The sequence below is a fragment of the Lithobates pipiens genome, unplaced genomic scaffold, assembly GCF_037356315.1.
Source record: "Lithobates pipiens isolate NorthernLeopardFrog02 unplaced genomic scaffold, aLitPip1_a1.2 Scaffold_22, whole genome shotgun sequence".
NCBI lineage: Eukaryota > Metazoa > Chordata > Amphibia > Anura > Ranidae > Lithobates > Lithobates pipiens.
Window position 1 is genome coordinate 182,039,623 of NW_027507784.1, and position 15,642 is coordinate 182,055,264.

Consider the following 15,642-nt stretch of genomic DNA (forward strand, 5'->3'; position numbering starts at 1 on the left):
TTGCTGCACCCAGTTGGATAGAATTTTCCTTTTTTATTTTTCATATACAGCGCAGGAGCCCTTATACACATATTTAATGGAAATAAAACATCAAAACTTCCTGCTGTAAATACAGGCTTGAAAGGTCAGAGCTCAAGTAGGACTTTTCTTTACTGAAAATTAAAAAGCTGCTTTGCACAGCTTGTATCATGAAGACAGTTTGTATGAAAGCCAACTACCACACTAACTTTCACATGGGGGATTCTGCCTGCAGTATGGTCACACTTATTGGTCTGTCCTCTTTATTTTGCTTCACTACACACTCTTCTCTTCCCTTCCAGTACCTATAGGAGCAATGGAATGGTCCTCCTGTACACAGTGTATTCTCTGTTCTGTCAAGTGGCAGAATCCTTTTGGTTTTACACACCACTCCATCTTTTTTTTTTTTTTCTTCCCTCAATGTTCACACCTAGCTCTCCTTACAGAAACTCTCAATGTCAATAGTACTAGAAGCTTTTACACAACCAACCATATACTCTCATGACTCCTGCAACCCATACATAGGAATGAGTGAAAAGTAGAAGGTCACCGCTGTTCCACTCTAACTAGCGGTGCCTATATGCAAAGGAGATACAAAAAGTTTGGAGGACATTAATTCTTGTGGCAATCTAAACATTTGTCACTTCAAACGTTACTTTTAAGCAATTGTTACAGTAATAAATGTTTGAACAGAGCCTGATCTTCATGCAAAATTAATTTTTCTATGGTAACTTTTTCTTTTCAGAAAATACACCTAATATTTTCAAGTTACATGTACCGTGGTCACATGAAGATATAATTAGAACATCCAGGTACCTTTTGTGTTCTAATCCATAAAATGTTTACATGCTTTAGTCCTAGAACAAACCACCATCTGGTAAATGTAGCATTGATCCATTTGAATGTGTGGCTTTTAGGTTAGTGCTTTATTTAATTCACAGAGCTCAGGTGCACTGTGCTGCCAAGGAAGAAAGGAGAAAGAATCAGGAAGATGAAGCACTTTGCTTTTGTGTCTTCCCAGAAGCAGGTTTTTTTTATTTCTGTATCCTCTACCCCCTCAGCAGTAAACATGGGCTTGGGCGTGTTCGGATCGAACCCGTCAGGAAGCTGTCAACGCACACAGCCAATTATAGGCACATGTGTGTGCAGCTGCTGGTCTGGAAATGCTTCACTGCCTATGATTGGCGATGTGCATTGACTGCTTCCTGGTGGATTCGATCCGAACACGCAGAAGCCCATCACTAATCAGCAGCAGCATACCTTTTATATTGTCAGCAGATTGGCCTTTAGTGACAGCCTCACTGCTCAGATTCTCGGTTTAGTGCCAAGAATACAAGACATCTGAGGCTGCACAGAACATGATGGTAGAGGGAAATATTGGATTTTAACCACTTTCAGACCGGACCATTTTGCTGGTAAATGACCAGAGGTCTTTTTACACTTTGGCACTGCGCTGCTTTAACTGGTAATTGCGCGGTCATGCAATGTTGTACCCAAACAAAATTTGCGTCCTTTTCTTCCCACAAATAGAGCTTTCTTTTGATGGTATTTGATTGCCTCTGCGATTTTTATTTTTTGCGATATAAACGTAAAAAGACCGCAAATTTTGAAAAAAAATGATATTTTCTACTTTTTGTTATTAGAAAAATCCAATAAACTCAATTTTAGTCATACATTTAGGCCAAAATGTATTCAGCCACATGTCTTTGGTAAAAAAAAAGTCAATAATTGTATATTTATTGGTTTGCGCAAAAGTTGTCACATCTACAAACTAAGGTACGTTTTCTGGAATTTACGCAGCTTTTAGTTTACGACTGCCTATCTCATTTCTTGAGGTGCTAAAATGGCAGGGCAGTACAAAACCCCCCCAAATGACCCCATTTTGGAAAGTAGACCCCCTAAGGAAATTGATAAGAGGCATGTTGAGCCCATTGAATATTTTATTTTTTTGCCTCAAGCGATTGAATAATGACAAAAAAAAATTTTTTTTTTTTTTTTTACACAAAGTTGTCACTAAATGATATATTGCTCACACATGCTATGGGCGTATGTGAAATGACACCCCAAAATAAATTCTGCTGCTTCTCCTGAGTACGGGGATACCACATATGTGGGACTTTTTGGGAGCCTAGCCGCGTACGGGGCCCCGAAAACCAAGCACCGCCTTCAGGCTTTCTAAGGGCGTAAATTTTTGAGTTCACTTCTCACTACCTATTACAGTTTTGAAGGCCATAAAATGCCAAGATGGCACAAAACCCCCACAAATGACCCCATTTTAGAAAGTAGACACCCCAAGCTATTTGCTGAGAGGCATGTTGAGTTCATGGAATATTTTATATTTTGCCACAAGTTGCGGGAAAATTACAAACTTTTTTTTTTTTTTTTTTTTTTCACAAAGTTGTCACTAAATGATATATTGCTCACACATGCCATGGGCATATGTGAAATGACACCCCAAAATAAATTCTGCTGCTTCTCCTGAGTACGGGGATACCACATATGTGGGACTTTTTGGGAGCCTAGCCGCGTACGGGGCCCCGAAAACCAAGCACCGCCTTCAGGCTTTCTAAGGGCGTAAATATTTGACTTCACTCCTCACTACCTATTACAGTTTTGAAGGCCATAAAATGCCAAGATGGCACAAAACCCCCACAAATGACCCCATTTTAGAAAGTAGACACCCCAAGCTATTTGCTGAGAGGCATGTTGAGTCCATGGAATATTTTATATTTTGCCACAAGTTGCGGGAAAATTACAAACTTTTTTTTTTTTTTTTTTTTTTTCACAAAGTTGTCACTAAATGATATATTGCTCACGCATGCCATGGGCATATGTGAAATGACACCCCAAAATAAATTCTGCTGCTTCTCCTGAGTACGGGGATACCACATATGTGGGACTTTTTGGGAGCCTAGCCGCGTACGGGGCCCCGAAAACCAAGCACCGCCTTCAGGCTTTCTAAGGGCGTTACAGTTTTGAAGGCCATAAAATGCCAAGATGGCACAAACCCCCCCCAAATGACCCCATTTTGGAAAGTAGACACCCCTAAATTTAGGGGTACACTAGTGAGACTAGGTAATAAATGGCGGGTGCCCTGAAACTATAAAAAAATAACTAACCAACCAGCGTCACCTGTAACAGTTATATGGTGATCACTGGTGAAAGGGTTAACTAGGGGGCAATCAGGGGGCTTTATGCGGTAGTATATGGGGGTCCCTGGCGCTATAAAAAGCTGCGGCGAACCTAAATACCTACCTGCCTAACTAGCGTCACCTGTGACACTAATACGGCGATCAGAAAAATGATCGCTTATTAGGCTGGGTTCACACTGGAGCGATGCGGAAACGCCGCGAATCCGCGGCGGGTTCCCGCATCGCATGCCTCCCGGCGGCAGTTCACACTGCCCTATGCGAACTGCTGGGAGTGTCAGTGAAATGTTACTGACACCCCCAGATCAGTTCGCATATCGCAGTGCGATCTGCAAACTCGGATCGCATGGTGTGAACACCCATGCGATCCGATTCTGCTGCGGGCCAAAAAAAGGGTCCCGTGCGAATTTGCGGCGGGTGCGGCGGGTGTGGCGGGTGCGGCGAATGGCTGAACTCGAATCGCACAGAGATCGGATGTGATTTGCACTGCAGTGCGGTGCGAATCACATTCGTTCTCATAAACCGCTGCAATGTGAACCCAGCCTTAGTGACACTGGCGACGGGGGGTGATCACGGGGTTAAACCTTTATTGGGGGGGTTAGGGGGGTACATTAGAACTAAAGGGGGCTAACTCTAACTGCCCTAACAGTTATTACAGTCACAAATGACACCAATGCAAAAAAAAAAAAAAAAAAATGACATTGGTGTCACTGTGACTGGGGGGCAGGGGTAATTGGGGGGGTGATCGGGGGGTAAAGGGGGGGTGTGAGTGTGCCTGGCATGTTCTACTGTGTGTGTAGAGTGTTGGTGCAACTCACCGATCCGCTCTCCTCCGTGTCGGAACGGAAAATACCGACACGGAGGAGAGAATACATCACTTCCTCTCCTGTGTTTACATTACAGGAGAGGAAGTGATGTCACGGGGGATTTCCATTCGTCGAGAGCGATCGCGAGGGGGTGGCCATGAATGAATGGCCGCCCCCTCATCCCGGATCGCTCTCGAAGAAATGCCGACCGCCGCAGGCACCGGGGGGGGGCCCGATCGGGCCCCCCACCCGCGGGCAGGCAGGGACTTATATATACGCCCATATGCCTGCCCGTGCCATTCTGCCGACGTATATCGTCGTGCGGCGGTCGGCAAGTGGTTAAACAGCATAGGTACTTATTTTAGTGTTTTATTTGTCATTAATGCAAAAGGGTCCAGCAGGAAGCAACCTGTCAATACTTAAATTTGTGATTGAAGTTCCACTTGAAAGCAGTATTAAATCCAAAAGTTAACATTTATTATATTGCAGCTTGCCAATTCCTAGATGTGATGACTGTGCATAAGTTTTTTTTTTTTTTCTTTAGACTTTTTTTTTCATCTGGTGATCTAGCCAGTAAGTCTGTTTTTTCAATCGAATAAACTGTCCTGTAGATGTTGCAGGGTTGGGACAAACTATTTACCACTGACAGGATTGCTTGCAATGATCCACTTTTATTTATGTAGAACCTTTATCCCTAAAGCAAAAAAAAAAATCTTGTAACTGCTTATAAAGTGTGAGCTGGCGTTTGGCTTCAATTTGTTAGTGTATCTAAATATGCTAGTACAACACACCCCTCCCCCCAGATTAAAAATGCTGCTGCCGAAGGTGCGCTGTATTCCTTCATCCAGAGTGGGGGCACTCTCATACAGGTAGAGTGATACTGGCCAGATCACCAAGTGAAAACAGAGGGGGAAACAAAGGAAAACTAATGCAACCAACATATCGTTTGGTATGCTGCAATATACTACAGTTTTGGGTTTATGATCATTTTAAGTGGAAAGCTGCCATAACACAATGATAAATTAATTTCAGATGTTTACAAAACTGACACAATATACTGTCCAGGAGTGAAGGAGTATGTGTCACAAATGCAGAAAAAAATTCAAATCCTTTTATAAACGAAAGGAAGATGGATTTGTATTGGATAAGTAACTTTCTTCCACTAATAACAGAAGAATTGCACTTGGCATCAGTTGGTGTGTTTTTAACCACTTTCAGACCGGACCATTTTGCTGGTAAATGACCAGAGGTCTTTTTACACTTTGGCACTGCGCTGCTTTAACTGGTAATTGCGCGGTCATGCAATGTTGTACCCAAACAAAATTTGCGTCCTTTTCTTCCCACAAATAGAGCTTTCTTTTGATGGTATTTGATTGCCTCTGCGATTTTTATTTTTTGCGATATAAACGTAAAAAGACCGCAAATTTTGAAAAAAAATGATATTTTCTACTTTTTGTTATTAGAAAAATCCAATAAACTCAATTTTAGTCATACATTTAGGCCAAAATGTATTCAGCCACATGTCTTTGGTAAAAAAAAAAGTCAATAATTGTATATTTATTGGTTTGCGCAAAAGTTGTCACATCTACAAACTAAGGTACGTTTTCTGGAATTTACACAGCTTTTAGTTTACGACTGCCTATCTCATTTCTTGAGGTGCTAAATTGGCAGGGCAGTACAAAACCCCCCCAAATGACCCCATTTTGGAAAGTAGACCCCCTAAGGAAATTGATAAGAGGCATGTTGAGCCCATTGAATATTTTATTTTTTTGCCTCAAGCGATTGAATAATGACAAAAAAAAATTTTTTTTTTTACACAAAGTTGTCACTAAATGATATATTGCTCATACATGCTATGGGCATATGTGAAATGACACCCCAAAATAAATTCTGCTGCTTCTCCTGAGTACGGGGATACCACATATGTGGGACTTTTTGGGAGCCTAGCCGCGTACGGGGCCCCGAAAACCAAGCACCGCCTTCAGGCTTTCTAAGGGCGTAAATTTTTGAGTTCACTTCTCACTACCTATTACAGTTTTGAAGGCCATAAAATGCCAAGATGGCACAAAACCCCCACAAATGACCCCATTTTAGAAAGTAGACACCCCAAGCTATTTGCTGAGAGGCATGTTGAGTCCATGGAATATTTTATATTTTGCCACAAGTTGCGGGAAAATTACAAACTTTTTTTTTTTTTTTTTTTCACAAAGTTGTCACTAAATGATATATTGCTCACGCATGCCATGGGCATATGTGAAATGACACCCCAAAATAAATTCTGCTGCTTCTCCTGAGTACGGGGATACCACATATGTGGGACTTTTTGGGAGCCTAGCCGCGTACAGGGCCCCGAAAACCAAGCACCGCCTTCAGGCTTTCTAAGGGCGTTACAGTTTTGAAGGCCATAAAATGCCAAGATGGCACAAACCCCCCCCAAATGACCCCATTTTGGAAAGTAGACACCCCTAAATTTAGGGGTACACTAGTGAGACTAGGTAATAAATGGCGGGTGCCCTGAAACTATAAAAAAAATAACTAACCAACCAGCGTCACCTGTAACAGTTATATGGTGATCACTGGTGAAAGGGTTAACTAGGGGGCAATCAGGGGGCTTTATGCGGTAGTATATGGGGGTCCCTGGCGCTATAAAAAGCTGCGGCGAACCTAAATACCTACCTGCCTAACTAGCGTCACCTGTGACACTAATACAGCGATCAGAAAAACGATCGCTTATTAGGCTGGGTTCACACTGGAGCGATGCGGGAACGCCACGAATGCGCGGCGGGTTCCCGCATCGCATGCCTCCCGGCGGCAGTTCACACTGCCCTATGCGAACTGCTGGGAGTGTCAGTGAAATGTTAATGACACCCCCAGATCAGTTCGCATATCGCAGTGCGATCTGCAAACTTGGATCGCATGGTGTGAACACCCATGCGATCCGATTCTGCTGCAGACCAAAAAAAGGGTCCCGTGCGAGTTTGCGGCGGGTGCGGCGGGTGCGACACGAATTCAGCCATACTATCTGTATAGCTGAACTCGAATCGCACAGAGATCGGATGTGATTTGCACTGCAGTGCGGTGCGAATCACATCCGTTCTCATAAACCGCTGCAATGTGAACCCAGCCTTAGTGACACTGGCGACGGGGGGTGATTACGGGGTTAAACCTTTATTGGGGGGGTTAGGGGGGTACCTTAGAACTAAAGGGGGCTAACCCTAACTGCCCTAACAGTTATTAGTCACAAATGACACCCGCCGGGTGATCAGGGGGTTAAACCTTTATTAGGTAATAAATGGCGGGTGCCCTGAAACTATAAAAAAATAACTAACCAACCAGCGTCACCTGTAACAGTTATATGGTGATCACTGGTGAAAGGGTTAACTAGGGGGCAATCAGGGGGCTTTATGCGGTAGTATATGGGGGTCCCTGGCGCTATAAAAAGCTGCGGCGAACCTAAATACCTACCTGCCTAACTAGCGTCACCTGTGACACTAATACGGCGATCAGAAAAATGATCGCTTATTAGGCTGGGTTCACACTGGAGCGATGCGGAAACGCCGCGAATCCGCGGCGGGTTCCCGCATCGCATGCCTCCCGGCGGCAGTTCACACTGCCCTATGCGGACTGCTGGGAGTGTCAGTGAAATGTTACTGACACCCCCAGATCAGTTCGCATATCGCAGTGCGATCTGCAAACTCGGATCGCATGGTGTGAACACCCATGCGATCCGATTCTGCTGCGGGCCAAAAAAAGGGTCCCGTGCGAATTTGCGGCGGGTGCGGCGGGTGTGGCGGGTGCGGCGAATGGCTGAACTCGAATCGCACAGAGATCGGATGTGATTTGCACTGCAGTGCGGTGCGAATCACATTCGTTCTCATAAACCGCTGCAATGTGAACCCAGCCTTAGTGACACTGGCGACGGGGGGTGATCACGGGGTTAAACCTTTATTGGGGGGGTTAGGGGGGTACATTAGAACTAAAGGGGGCTAACCCTAACTGCCCTAACAGTTATTACAGTCACAAATGACACCAATGCAAAAAAAAAAAAAAAATGACATTGGTGTCACTGTGACTGGGGGGCAGGGGTAATTGGGGGGGGTGATCGGGGGGGTGTGAGTGTGCCTGGCATGTTCTACTGTGTGTGTAGAGTGTTGGTGCAACTCACCGATCCGCTTTCCTCCGTGTCGGAACGAAAAATACCGACACGGAGGAGAGAATACATCACTTCCTCTCCTGTGTTTACATTACAGGAGAGGAAGTGATGTCACGGGGGATTCCTATTCGTCGGGAGCGATCGCGTGGGGGTGGCCATGAATGAATGGCTGCCCCCTCGTCCCTTATCGCTCCCGGACGAAAACCGACCGCCGCAGGCACCGGGCGGGGGCCCGATCGGGCCCCCGACCCGCGGGAGGCAAGGGACGTACATGTACGCCAATATGCCTGCCCGTGCCATGCTGTCGACGTACATCGTCGTGCGGCGGTCGGCAACTGGTTAAGACATATTGCAACTTAACCACTGCAATACCTTCCTGTTAACAATTGGTGGACAAAATGGCAAAAAATATCATGTTGGGGTGTCTGTTTTCCAAAAAGGGGTGATTTTTACATTTTTTTTGTAGCATCAAGGCAGTTTCTATATTTCTATAATCGTACATTATGGGACACAGAGTCATAGTAATTACTATGTGGGTTATAGTCCACCTTCAGGTGCTAGACACTGGCACACCCTAAACAGGAAGTTGCCTCCCCATATGACCCCTCCCACTACTGGGAGTATCTCAATTTTTTTGGTGGTGGTTACGAGTGAAGATGTGCTGTGCTGAGCTCCACTGGATCAATCCTTGCTGGGGCTAGCTATGCACCCGGATTTATTCAAAGTGTCTTTTAGGCCGAATTGAATGGTACCCGGGCCTCGTACCCGAACAAACAACGTTTTGCCTGTAACGCTTCTCTTTTTAGAGAGCTGGACCCCGGAATCCAGTACTTTTGGATATTAAGGTCATAAAGTTTTACTGGCGGAGTGCTTTTTAAAGGTCCAGGATTGTGGGTTCCCCGGGGGTCCCCAGTTTCTGAAGGTTTAACGAAACCCCCACGGTGAGGGGTGAAGATTGGGTCTGTTGTTTTTACCACAGAAAACCCTGCGGCGGGAAAGGTAAGTGGAGTTTTTCTAAGGAATTTTGAAATTTTCTTATGAAATGTCTCCTTTTAAAGTAAATGTTGTCATGCCTAAGTGTCACCACTGGAGCAGCAGACTTTTTTTTTTCCTCTGGCTAGCAGGCAGTCCTTCGGTAAGTTTGGAGGGATTTGCTTCCTCCAGACACCCCCACCTGAGCTGAACTCATCCCCTCTTCGAGAGGCTGAGTATAAGGGAGAACTAAAAACAATTGGCAATGCTGTTTTCTTTCACCGTCCCTACATGGCGGCGGCTTCCAGGTCTTCTCCACGCCATCCCTCCCTCACTCAGCCGATCCCGTCGGATCGGAGGCCCCTGCTTGCGTGGGAAAACTTTTTTTAAAAAAGGGAGGGGGGGCGATGCGATGGTGGGGGTGGGGCTTAGAGCGGCATTGGCGTCCTCCAGCGCGGGAATGTGTTTAAAAAAAACTCCATTTATTCTGGCTGCAAAATTGTCAGAGACCTAAGAGCAAAGAAGAGCATGAAAGCGGTTGTGGTGATGGAGGCATTTCCTATTTGACACATTTACTGTTTGCATCAAGCTGAGCACTAATGGCAGCGGCAGTAGCTGGACTATTGCTCAAGTAATGGATGCAATTTCTTCTTGTAGTACCTCTGCTTTGTGCATTGGCCAATGGTCAGAAGGGGGTGTTAAAACACCCCCAAAAAAGAGCTAAAAGGATCTCCCGCGAGCTCTAGAAAGCCTACTCATCTCTAGAAATGGCATCCTCTCCCCTGAGAGGGGGTAGTTGGTCAGAGTGAACATCAGGGCCATGAAATGTCTGCAACGGTTAACACCAAAGCCCCTGTTTATTTTACGATAATAATAATAATTCAAAAAATGTTTTAGCGCTTTTAATCGCATCCCAGTGTGGTTCAAAATGCAACAGGTTCTCTACCATTACCCAGGACCCTCAAACTGAGGAACTAGGGGCAGGAGAAGACTAATTTCCTTGGGGACCATAGTGAGGCTGATGACTCCTCTTCTGAGGTGTCACATGCGGGAGAATCAGCTTTTCCAATCTTAACCACATAAAGACCAGCACACGCCGATGTACTTCGGCAGAATGGCACGGACATGCAAATGGGCGTACAGGTACTTCCCTTTAAATTTGCCACCGTGCCATCATGTGCACGCCGTCCGGGACCTCCGCAGGTCCCATGTACTCAAACGCCTTGGGGATACCCGCAATCGTCTCTTGGGGAGGAAGAACAGGGAGATGCTAATGTAATCAAGCATCTCCCCATTCTGCCTAGTGACAGTGTTACTGATCTCTGCTAATAAAATGTATGTATATACCACGCTATCCCAATGTTAGCAGCCAGCACAAAAAAGTGTTAATATAAAACATGTACATAGAAGGAAACTGCAGCGCTAAATAAGTCAATAACAAGTTATAAAGTGATCCAATAACTCAAAATTATGCAAAAATAGTGACATATAACGGCATAAATCATACAATCCAGTGTAAACCATCAGAAAGAGAAAGGAGTTTTCTAAACACGTGACAAAGAAAAGTCCAAATCGTGACATCAAATGAGTAAGTGATATCAAATAGAAATAATTCCAAAAGTGTCCAAATAGATATGTGACATCAAATTGATAGGTGACTATCAAACAAAATGGTGATTCCGTGAGTGTCCAATCAAGTAGGTGACAAACGTGATCCACCACCAACAGCACTAATCGCTTACCAGAGTATATACCTGGTGAGTCTAGCAGGCTTAATAATATGATTCCAAGGGTTTGAGATTCTTTTATAAAGATGAAACCTCCAGGTAATTGTTCTCAAAAGTATGAGGTATGCCAAGTTATAAAGGGATCAACCCCACCAGGAAAGCTAAGGAGAAGGAAAAAAGGGGGGACATAGTATAATTCCGTATGGAAAGTTTTATTAAAATTAGTGGTATAAGAATTGCACTTACATACTCCAAGTGACAACAAGCAATTCCGTGGTAATGAGTGGATCAGCATACAGGGCCAACGTGTTTCGCTTAAGAAAGCATCATCTGGCATGCTGATCCCCCCTCAATACCGCATATATATAGGAATAGAGGCCCCCATCATGGAACGCAGCTGTGACACTGGCCTGGAATGCAATCGCAGTCCACTTCCATTTTCCGGCAAGATGGCTCCCTGTGATTGGGGCAGAGATCAGTGCCACGCCCCCCACTGTTAGAAACACTCCCCAGGGTTCATTTAACACCTACACTGCCACCTAGTGGTTAACCCCTTCACTGCCTTTTTTTAAATATATTTTTGGGGGATATTTATTATAGCAAAATGTAAAAAATAATGATTTTTTTTCAAAATTGACGCTCTTTTTTTTTGTTTATAGCGCAAAAAAATTAAAACCACAGGGGTGATCAAATACCACCAAAAGAAAGGTCTGTTTGTGGGAAAAAAAGGACAGCAATTTTGTTTGGGAGCCATGTTGCACGACCGTGCAATTGTCAGTTAAAGCAACGCAGTGCCGAATCCCAAAAAGTGCTCTGGTCTTTGGCCTGCAAAATGGTCTGGGGCTTAAGTGGTTAAGATTGATGGTGCAATTTGTTGCTTAATGATCGCTCCACATTTATGTACTGATCATTATGTAATGATAGCTCCACATTTATGTACTGATGGGTTGGCCAGCCCATCAGATATTTCTGTTTCTATTTCCTCTGTATTTAAGACTGCCAGGTTTGCCAGTAAAACATGGTCTGATGAAGAAGCTGTAGCTTCGAAATGCATTACCATTCCTTGCCACTGTGAATAATCACATTTCCTGTTCCTGTAAAGTCACGACCAACTGCTTCTTGTTTCCTGCTTCCTGGTTCCCAGCATTCCCTGTAAGATCACCCCAGTGCCCCAGGCTGCAAAGGGAAGACATTTATGACACTGCAGGACTGGCGATTTTCACCACATACTGAACTCTAATTTAATCTGTGAGTTACTACTTGTTTTTATTAAATATATGATTTATACTGCACTCAGTCTGGCACGCCTCTTTTCCCATTTCTACACAGAGCCCATCGCTTCACTCTAAGGGAGCTGCCTCTAGGTGCTAATCATACAAGATCTCGGATCATTTCTGGACATTATGTTTTAAACAAATGTTTTAATATTATGCGTGCTTTTTCACACACATTTTATGTATACCTATATTCCAGTTGCTATATCATTTTATGTTATCACCATATCTAGCGCCGCTGTTCCCCTCCTGTTTTTTGGCAGCTGTTCCCCTCCTGTTTTATGTTTGCAATAGTTGCTATGAGAAATTCTATCCTTCAGGCCTTGCGCCGTTCGCTAAGTGCCTTGTAAGAGGCTCCTGGCTAGACTTCCTTTTTGCTGTGAAACAGCTATTTGGGGATGTTTTGGATAACACATCCAAAGAAATTCTAGTGGAAAGCACCACTTTTACCATTTAAGAAAAGGCATACAATTATTTTCATTTTATCTGCCTGGAGGCATCAGCCTCCAGGCAGTCATGGCGGCCTCTACTGTCGGGTTCAATCGAATAGGGGGAATTCTTCTGCAGTTCTCAAGGATCTGGCAGGCAGATTGTCAAGAATGGGGGACTTCCTCAATAGCTCCAGGGTACAAACTGGAGTGCCAAAAGTTCCCGTCTCCTCGTTTTCAAACGTTTCTAAGGATCCAGAGAAAAAGAAAGAAGTGATCATGGGGGTCCCCATGTAAGAACAGAGTTTGGGGTTTGATTCAGACCTCCTTTTTTTTTTTTTCATGGAATCCGAATGGACATTCTGGATCTCAAAAATCTAAATTCAGTTCCTGAATATAACCACTCTTTTTTTCGTATGGAGTCAATCCACATCAAAGATGCATACCTCCATATGCCTATTCCCTTGCTCACTAGTAATATCTACTTTTCAAGGTGGAAAATTTAAATTTCCAGTGTGAAGCTCTGCTTTCCAGTCCAGCTACTGTGCCTTGAGTGTTTACAAAGGTTCTGGCCCCTCTTCCAGCCAGATTAAGGGACCAAGGTATAACGATTATGGTTTACCTATTCGATCTGTTCTTCATAGACTAGTCAGTAGCCCGTTTAGACCAAAGTATGGTCACTACATTCAACTGCCTGGAATATCTACCATGAAGAAGGCTAAAATACTTGGGTCCAATCATAGGTACAAAATGTAACGAAAAGGGTATTCTTACCCCAGGTAAAGATCAGTGCCATAAAGGAACTGTTAGGTGGTTGAAGCAAGATGAATTTTTTCTATTCAACTTTGCATGAGGTTGTTGGGAAAGATGGTGGCTTCATTCGAGGCCATTCCTTATGCTCAGTTTCATTCAAGACTGCTGCAAAACAGTATCCTATCAGCTTGGAACAGAGTTCAGGTTCTACATTCCCAACGTGTCTGACTCCAAAGCCTATGACCCCATCACCCTGATGGTGCCTGATCTCATCTGATCTTGGAGGCTAAGCAGGGTCGGGCTCGGTTAGTACCCGGACAAGAGACCACCTGGAAATACCAGGTGCTGTAGACTGAGTGCACCAGAGCCTCAGTTTATGGTTAATATCCAAAAATCTACTAAGGGGAGATCCTTCCTTCAGTTACCTGGGAAGTGGTAACAACATATGCCAACCTTTAGTTGGGGAACAGTCCTGGAAGAGGCAACTGTCCAAGAGAAGTGGCCCAGATCAGAAATGGCCTTGACCATTAACATTTTAGAAATTCAGGCAGAGCTCTTGGTCCTGAGGGCCTGAACGTTCAGTTTACGGTATTGTCCTGCCAGGATTCAATCCGACAATGCCACAGCAATGCCCTATATTAATCACCAAGGGGGCACAAGAAGTGGTGCAACACAGAGAAAGGTGAATCGTATCCTATCTTGGGTAATGTACTTTGCCAATAGCAGTCTTAGTTCTAGGAATAGAAAATTGGCCGACGGACTACTTGAGTCGCCAGCAGTTGTTCCCGGGAGAATGGTTCCTTCACCCCAATATCTTCCTGTCAATATGTCAAAAATGGGGGATCCCAGACGCAGATCTTTTTGCGGCCAGGTTCAACAAAGAAATCGACAACTTTGTGTCAAGAACAAAGGATCCGCTAGCATGCGGAACAGATGCCTTTCTATTCCCGTGGAATCGGTTCTCACTGATTTATGCATGCCATCCTATTCTGCCTATGTCCACGACTTCTTTGCAGGATCAAGCAGGTAGGGAAGTCGATTCTTGTGGCCCCCAGCAGGGCCCAGGAAATCTTGATATGCAGAGATTGTAAATATGGCAGTAGGGGACCCATGTACCCTACCGTCACGGCCAGATCTTCTCTCGCAAGGTCCGGTGTTCCATCCTACTTTACAAACGCTAAATTTAATGGTCTGGCTATTGAGACCCACACTCTGAAGAAGCATGGGCTGTCAGGTTTAGTAGTTTCTACCTTGGTTAATGCAAGGGAGCTGGCCTCCATAATTATATATTATGGAGTCTGGGGAACATATGTCTCCTTGTGTGAAACCAGGAGTTGCACCCCAGGAAATAGGTCAAAGGTAGAATCTTTGACTTTCTGCAGATGGGGTGAGAAATAAGGCTGGCCTTGAGTGCTTTTTTAAGGACAGGCCTCGGCCTTATCTGTATTATTTCAAAGACCACTTGCTTCACATTCTTTGGTTCGTAACTTTATTCAGGGGGTAACATGGCTTAATCTCCAGTTGGGTAACCCCTTAAACCTAGGGACTTGAATTTACTTTTGTCGGAGTTCTAAAACAGCCTTTCTCTCTTTCGTTCATTGGCGGACACGACATCTTCATTTTGACCTTAGGGTTATATCGCCCCCTTTAGGAGAGGACTAGGCAAAAAGTGTTAAAAACAGCAACACTTGCACAGTACCACCCAGGGGGTGGTCCTACTGGCTATAACGCCTCACACTATATCCAGAAACTCCGTTTTTTTTCTGCCTAGTGTAGGAGAAGGACCTGGCTTCTGGTGGGACCATTGGTCCTGGGAATTTTTTTCTTTTTTCTGCATTTTTGATTTCTGTGATCTACAATCAACAGCCGGGCTGGGTGACAGGCTTGATAATATAGATCCTTGTTGCCCCAGCCTGGCCATCGAGCATGATCAGTGGGCCTTAGCTATGCTCTGGGACAGCCACCACATGCCCCGTCTGATCCAGGGGCGGCCGGTGAGCTATATACTCCAGGACTCCACATGACCGGGCTACTGCTGTCTGTGTCATGGTGTGTCGTGGTCAGCAGCCACCCCGTACTACTCGGGTGAGGGCTCTGTCTGAAATGCGTCCAGCAGTCCCTGCAGGAGGGGCAAGTATGGTTCTACCTGTCTCGGCAGGATGGAGCAGCTGGCACATGGGAGTGCGGTGCACGTACCTGGCCGTGGGTACTCGGGTGGGGGGGACTCTGGATCCTGGCAGGGGGCTGCTCTGGGTGTTGGGGATCCGCTCGTCCTCTTCCCTCTTTCTGGGCCATGGTGGAAAGTTTGTGCTGTGTGTGTGGCACGTAGGGAGGCTGCCGCGCGTTCTGCGACCATTTTTTG

At 45.0% G+C, this 15,642-nt stretch overlaps 1 protein-coding gene across 2 annotated transcripts in view; it reads left to right on the top strand.

The window, feature by feature from the left end:
- PGAP1 (post-GPI attachment to proteins inositol deacylase 1) overlaps positions 1-15,642 on the top strand; it is a 484,659-nt gene that overhangs the window by 350,367 nt on the left and 118,650 nt on the right. For both annotated transcript variants that reach the window (XM_077448710.1, XM_077448711.1), the window contains exon 17: positions 764-830. In XM_077448710.1, the coding sequence (XP_077304836.1) occupies positions 764-830 (67 nt within the window). The remainder of the gene's footprint in view (positions 1-763; positions 831-15,642) is intronic.